The sequence below is a fragment of the Nothobranchius furzeri genome, chromosome 7 (assembly GCF_043380555.1).
Source record: "Nothobranchius furzeri strain GRZ-AD chromosome 7, NfurGRZ-RIMD1, whole genome shotgun sequence".
In the NCBI taxonomy this organism is placed as follows: domain Eukaryota; kingdom Metazoa; phylum Chordata; class Actinopteri; order Cyprinodontiformes; family Nothobranchiidae; genus Nothobranchius; species Nothobranchius furzeri.
In genome coordinates, this window is record NC_091747.1 from 62651721 (window position 1) to 62659082 (window position 7362).

Below are 7362 nucleotides of genomic sequence, written 5' to 3' on the forward strand. Positions count from 1 at the left end.
GGGAAACAATCAAAGTAACGAGAACATCCTTTTATTATAGGACATTTTAAAAGGAAAATACAAAAAAGATGACTTTATATAGGATTTAAAGATTATGATAGCTACATAATTTGCATGTTTTAGTTGTTTCCATAGCTACACCTTTAACATAAGAAATAATAGCATACACTCCATAATAAACGAAATAAATAATTTCCAGCTCAAAAATGTAGTAGTTAGAGTTATAAACTTAAGAAATATGTTGATTTATTTCTAAAGGATCCTTCCTGTGACAATGCATGTTGATTTGAGGACGTGGGTCTTTCCTGCTTATTCTGTGTAGCAGAAATCTGTTCTCAGTTTATTAGAGACATTTAATATTTTACTTTTTTAACTCTTTTATTCAAAAGCATGTTTTAAAGTGTATGGGGTCCCAAATAGTAATGTGGAATTCTAAATGTACAGCAAGCAAAAGCTCATGCAGCTCTCAGGATAAACCTCATTGCTCTCTGCTTTATTGAATGCATCATCTGACATTTAAAGTGTAACAATATATTTCTATTTTTCTATATAGTATTTAAAGAGCAAGTCAACCCCTACCAGAGTCTAACTCCACTCTCACTTCATGTTTGAAAAATGCAACAAATGCCGTTGCCTGGCAGGCCGAGAAGGCGGAGCTGCTAACAAATGCACACACACACACAGGCTCACGACAGCATTGTGACATCATAATGTACCAGTTTACATCATAGCATACTTCTTAGCCAATAGCGGTGGCAGATTTAAATTAAAATACAGTGCAGAGTTTTTACCTGACAACGGCACAACACTGCCAGTTTTAGGCAGAATATTTAAATTTTAACTAAGATGCACTAAAGTGCCAAATTATTGACTACACCTGTCTGCAGCATGACTAGACACTCGTTTATTTAGTTTATCAGCAAAAAAATGTAGCAGAGTCTTACTCCTGTTCCACTTCCTGTTTGAAAGATGCCGCAAATGCTGTTGCCTAGCAGACTGAGAGGGTGGAGCCACTAACAAATACACACACATGCAGGCTCACAATGACATTGTGACATCATAATGTCCCAGCTAACATCATAGTGTACCTCTTAGCCAATAGCGATAGCAGATTTAAATTCAAATGTAGTGCAGGTTTTTACCTGACAACTACACAACACTGATAGTTTTAAGCAGAATATTTAAATTTTAACTAAGATGCACTAAAGTGCCAAATTATTGACTACACGTGTCTGCAGCATGACTAGACACTCATCAGGGGAAAAAAGTTGATTTGGGGGTGACTTGCTCTTTAAGTACAATGCACGCACAAACTCGGTGATTATAATTATTTCTAATAATTTTGTTGTCCGCGCTGCGTGTCACCTTCTGGCCAGCAGAGGTCGCTGTTTCTCCACCCAGCAGCTCGGGTCATTGAGTTTGCGTGCATGCGCAGTATCCTCATTTGGCCTTAGATGCGCTCATAGTTTTCGTACGCAGCTCGGCTCTGACAAACAACACTTTAGCCCCTCAGAGTCCTACTTTACACGCCCTGCTGACGAGAAAATCTACCGTGTGGGTTCGGAGTGTGGGACCGGCCGACCATCAGAGTAAGAAAACCCAGGATTTTACCAGGTGAAGCGGTTTGGTCGTGCGTTTAGCTCCTTCCAGCTCAGCTGATGACCATCCGACTCTCTCTTCAGGTTTCTGCCATCAGGTCGTTCTTTTCTGTGATAATATCAACACGTTGAGGTTACGATGTTAGTCTGTTTACTAGCCGTCAACCAGTTAGCTAACCCCATCGGTTAAACCTTAATCTACACCGGAACTGAGGGGAGAACAGAAGCTAAAGTTGCTAACTGCCCGCGGTTTGAATCCGCCCCGTTTGGTGCGTCTTAATTCAACACAAATCTTCAGATGTTAGGAAAACAACCGCTGAGATCCCGAAGGAGTCCGTTTGTTTACTGTTACTTTGCCTAAATCCAATCAGCACACGTGGTTTGTCGGAGAGAGAGCAGCGCAAACGTGCTAACGTAGCTAACTAGCATTAGGCTAGTTGAAAAATGTAAACTAAAACTAGTGTTAACGCGTTAATCCTGTTTCTGTGGGATAAACCAGCTGGTTTACAGGAAGAGAGGTGTTTGCTGCAGACCAGTCTCGGTGAAGGTGCTGTTTGATGCCTGGCCTTTGGTGGAGGATGTTTGGTCGTCTTTCGTTCAGCCCTGGGTCCAAACCCATCATAACCCATCATGGTTCTGAGGATGGAACCTGCAGCACGTCAACTAACCCTCAACAAAGAACCATGGAGTAACACCTGTCCTTAAAACGGGTTTATATATCAGAAATTACAATCCTATTCATTTTAAACATGACACGCTTTGTTCGTAGCCACTTAATGATGACGTGTTAAACACGTTTTAAGGTGAAGGTTCAGTTTTTGTCACTTGCCTCTGTGAAAATCACATTATTGTTTCAGATCAGTAAATACGTTTTGGTCATGCATTAGCACCTCGTTTGGATTTGGGTCCAGTCCAGACCTGTGTGCTTGAGACCACAAAGATCCCAGTGCAGGTCCAGACCATCACACTGCCTCCGCCGTGTTTAACTGTTGCTTTGATGTTGATGTCTTTCCCAAACGTCTCAGGAACATGAAGCCGTTTCATGATGATATGAGATGAATCTTTGCATTGTTTTGGGCCAGTGGAGGTTTGAGCCCTGACTCTTCAGTGACCTCTGACCTTCACCGCAGCCTAATGAGGCCTGTGGTTCCTTAGATGTTGTTCTGATCTCTTTTATTATTGGATTTATTCAGAACGGGGCTCGGTGTGTGAGATCTTTTAGCCCACTTCCTGTTGTCAGATTGCTTCTAAGATGTGATTACGTAATCCTGCAGGTTTGGTAGTGATCAGGCGCGTTTAGACATTAATGTGTTTTATTATGAAAGTTAATTCCCGGTTTAGGCAGGGAATCCCTCCTAACAGAGCAGGGTTGGTTTCAGTAGCTCCCCCACCACAGTAAACAGTGTTTTGTGTTTACTCGGGTTATCTCTGTCTGCTGATTTGGGACATTTAAATGTGATAAAAGCCAAATCTATAGAAATCTGTGAAAAATGAAGTCAGTCTTTGGAGTACTGCTACTCGCTGGTTCTGTGCTTGTATTTATTCTGGAAGGCAGCTCTTTGCTACTCGAGATGCATTAAAGGTCCCACGACATGTTTTATGTGAACAGTGAAACAGAAGTGGTGGTTTTCCTCTCTTTTAGAGGAATTCTGTAGTTTTCCTGTGTTCATGTGGTGATGTAAGCACACCATGCCAGTTTTTCTGCCTTTGAAAAACAAAATAAGGGTTTTATCAGGAATATTTGAGTCATCTGAGTTTAAAATAATCTAAGAAGAAACAGATTAATAACCTTGTAGGGAGTAAGAACAGGAGAAGATTAATCAGGACTGTTTAAACCTAAAACTCTGACATGAATCCGGCTTTGTGGTGGTTTCTGATTGGATGTGTTTTCTCACCTCGTTAATGGCCGTTCTAAATTAGACACGCCCTGTTTTCGTACACCTTTTGCCAGCAGGTGAGATGTGGATGAACCGAAGACTCACCTCTCCTCTTTTCTGTTTCTCTTTCCCAGACGAGCACTGCTGTGACGCTGTTGCCGTAGTAACCGTGTTCTACCTCTGGTGCCTCGCTGCATGACTTCAGATGACAGACCCTCGAGAGGAAACCTTCCTGACCCCGGACCCCCCTCTTCCCGTGGACTCCTGACAGGGTGACACATTCGTCAGGCCCACTGGGCTCAGCTGTCAGCGGGGCTGAACACCTCCACTCGGACCGGTGGAGGTGTTGAGGAGCTGCTCGCTCCCCCCCCCCACCTCCCTCACATCTGTCTGCTTCAGGAATATTTTTTCTTCTGGTTGACTTGAGTCCGGTTCTGCCGGCCGTGTGAGTTTTCAAAACTGGGGCGCGATTCGTGGGATGCGACCATGTCGGATCTTAGCGAGCGCAGGCCGGTCAACACGGACTACGCTGTCTCCCTGCTGGAGCAGCTCAAGTTCTTCTACGAACAGAAGTTACTGACAGATGTGGTGCTGCTGGTGGAGGACACGGAGTTCCCGTGCCACAAGATGGTCCTGGCCACGTGTAGCTCCTATTTCAGGTGAGTGTGCGACACCGCCGGTGTGGAATAACACGCGCGGGAAGCTTTTGTTGTTGATGGGCCGAAGGAAGTCAGAGATTCTGGATGGACAGCTCACCTCCTCGTTCAGCACATCTGACCTTTTCTTACCAGAGGAGATGAAAAGGTTTGGGCGAGAGCCCGAGGGCAGCTCTGCCCCCGCCGTTACAGCGGATAGAAACGAATAACGTAATGACTAACAGACGTGTTCCTCTGGAGGCCTCGTTCATACGCAGCGTTGCACAATAACCCGAGTGTGACAGAGGCGGGCTGCAGCTCTGAAGCTCGCTGCATCATGTCTCAGAAACGCTCCACACCCCCACCCCCACTGTGTTTATCAGCTGTGAACACGCAAACGTCTCCCCCTCAGGGGTGAGAGGTGCAGCAGTGCTTCCGCTAAACACACTTCCTCTCCGCTCACACGCAGGGCGGGGGGGTAATCCTGCAGGACTGCTAGGTTTACACACGCCGTGGTGCGTTCAGGCGCCCTCAGCCTGCTGCTGATCACCAGCTGATTTAGTTTTTGCTCTACAGTCTCTGTCCTTGAGCTGTTTCCATGAAACAACTTTAACGTAATCAGAAGTGCAGACCGTGGGACTTTAATAGTTTGTTTTAGCCAAAAATGACTCAAACGAGTGAATGATCAGTTTTGTAGCCTTTTGCTAAAGAAATTGGAGAATCACAAACATTTTTACAGTCCTTGGAGCCGAACTAACGCTGGAATCGGCGTCTGTCGTGATTTCACGAGTTTCTTCCGACAAAACTGCTAGTTTGGTCTTTTTCATAAATGAAGCTCTTATTTTGACAACGTCCAGTGGAGGCTCGTCCTCATCGTGGCCTTTGTCCCCGCAGGGCGATGTTCATGAGCGGCCTCAGTGAGAGCAAGCAGACCCACGTCCACCTGAGGAACGTAGACCCCGCCACGCTGAAGATCATCATCACCTACGCGTACACGGGGAACCTGGCCATCAGCGACAGCACGGTGGAGCCGCTCTACGAGACGGCCTGCTTCCTCCAGGTCAGTGGAAACGGCGGGGGGGCGGTCCGGTTCGGGTCTGCTGATGTAGCTTGTTTAACCGTCTCTGTTTAAACTGAGAAGCGTTTGACTCTGACTCCTCTGTCCCGCCAGGTGGAAGACGTCCTGCTGCAGTGCAGAGACTATCTGGTGAAGAAGATAAACGCTGAGAACTGCGTCCGCATGCTGAGCATCGGCGACCTCTTCAGCTGCAGCGAGCTGAAGCAGAGCGCCAAGCGCATGGTGGAGCACAAGTTCCCCCGAGTCTACCGCCAGGAGGCCTTCCTGCAGCTCTCCCACGAGCTGCTGATCGACATCCTCAGCAGCGACAACCTCAACGTGGAGAAGGAGGAGACGGTGCGCGAGGCGGCCATGCTGTGGTTGGAGTACAACATGGAAGCTCGCTCGCAGCACCTGTCCTCCGTCATCAGTCAGATCCGCATCGACGCGCTGTCGGAGGTGACGCAGCGCGCCTGGTTTCAGGGCCTGCCGCCCAACGACAAGTCCGTGGTGGTGCAGGGCCTCTACAAGTCCATGCCCAAGTTCTTCAAGCCTCGGTTGGGCATGACCAAAGAGGAGATGCTCATCTTCATGGAGGCCATGCCAGAGTCGCAGGGCGAGCGACCAGTCATGTCTACGGCCGTTCCTACGACGATAGTGTGCTACAGCCCGCAGGCGGAGAAGGTGTACAAGCTGTGTAACCCCCCAGGAGACCTGCAGAAGGTGGGAACCCTCGTCACTCCAGACAATGACGTGTACATCGCCGGTGGGCAGATCTCACTCAAGAACTCCATCGCCAATCACGGCAAGAGCTGCAAGCTGCAGGCCGTGTTCCGCTCGGTCGATAGCTTTTTCTGGTTCGACGCCCAGCAGAACGCCTGGGTGCCCAAAACCCCCATGCTGTGCGCCCGCATCAAGCCCTCGCTGGTCTACTGCGACGGCTTCATCTATGCAATCAGCGGGGACAACTTTGGAGGAGAGCTGAACAAGCGCACGGTGGAGCGCTACGACTGCGAGAAGGACGAGTGGACCATGATGAGCCCGCTGCCCTTTGCCTGGAACTGGAGCACCTCCGTGGTGGCGCACGACTGCATCTACGTGATGACCCATGACCTGATGTACTGCTACTTCCCTCGAGCTGACACCTGGGTGGAGATGGCCATGCGTCAGACCAGCCGCTGCTTCGCCTCCGCCGCCGCGTTGGGCAACCTCATCTTCTACATCGGCGGCCTCCACGTGGTCAGCAACTCCGGCATCCGCATGCCGACGAGCACCATCGACGGCTCCTCGGTCACCGTGGAGATCTACGACGTGAACAAAAATGAGTGGCGTCGGGCCGCCAACATCCCCGCCAAGCGCTACTCGGACCCGTGCGTGCGGGCCGTGGTGTTGCTCAACGCGCTCTGCATCTTCATCAGGGAAACCCACATGAACGAGCGCCCCAAGTACGCCATCTACCAGTACGACTTGGAGCTGGACCGCTGGTACCTGCGGCAGCCCGTGTCGGAACGCGTGCTCTGGGATCTGGGGAAGGACTTCCGCTGCGCCGTGGGGAAGCTGTACCCCTCCTGTCTGGAGGAGTCTCCGTGGAAACCCCCCACCTACCTCTTTGACGGAGCCGAGGAGTTCGAGGTGGACGGGGAGCTGGTGACCTTCCCTCATGTATAGCTCCTAACCCAGCCTCCCTCCCTGACCTTTGACCTGTCTGTAATACCCAGGCCTGAACACAAGGGGGGGTCGTTTTGGGAGGGATGGCCGGACTTTAAGACACTCGGACTGAATCGATGCCTCCGATCATCTGACCGTTCTGGTTCTGTTTGTTTCATTTTGCCGTCGTGACTTCTGTTAGGTCGGACGTTATCCGTCAAACTGGTTCCATTGTGATGATCTCAAACTAATATTGTGAGGAGGATGATGATGAAGATGCACTTAACCGGTAAATCCTCTGGTTATTACGGCAACTGTACCAAACCCCCCCCACCCCGCACCACCACCAGACCAGACCGCCTTTCAGCTCCTCAGCCCCCCGTCGTCCTCCTGTTGTTACCGCTGAAGAAACACTCTGCAGAAAACCGAACCTCTGCGCTTCTCCAGGTTAAAACCCGAGACCCGATGCAAACTAATATAAATGTGATTTAACGCCGACTTTCTAACCGGACGTCAGATTAGTCGCGAAACATCCGAATCACAGCTGA

The 7362-nt window shown here is 49.3% G+C and overlaps 1 protein-coding gene across 1 annotated transcript; it reads left to right on the plus strand.

Annotated features, from left to right (window-relative positions):
* Positions 1–3755: 3755 nt before the first annotated feature.
* On the plus strand, positions 3756–7036 carry kbtbd2 (kelch repeat and BTB (POZ) domain containing 2). The gene is made up of 3 exons (XM_015955523.3): positions 3756–4134; positions 5005–5170; positions 5282–7036. Exons 1-3 carry the CDS (start codon positions 3962–3964, stop codon positions 6833–6835), a joined length of 1893 nt encoding a protein of 630 aa, XP_015811009.3. The 5' UTR covers positions 3756–3961; the 3' UTR covers positions 6836–7036.
* The last annotated feature ends 326 nt before the right edge of the window (positions 7037–7362 follow it).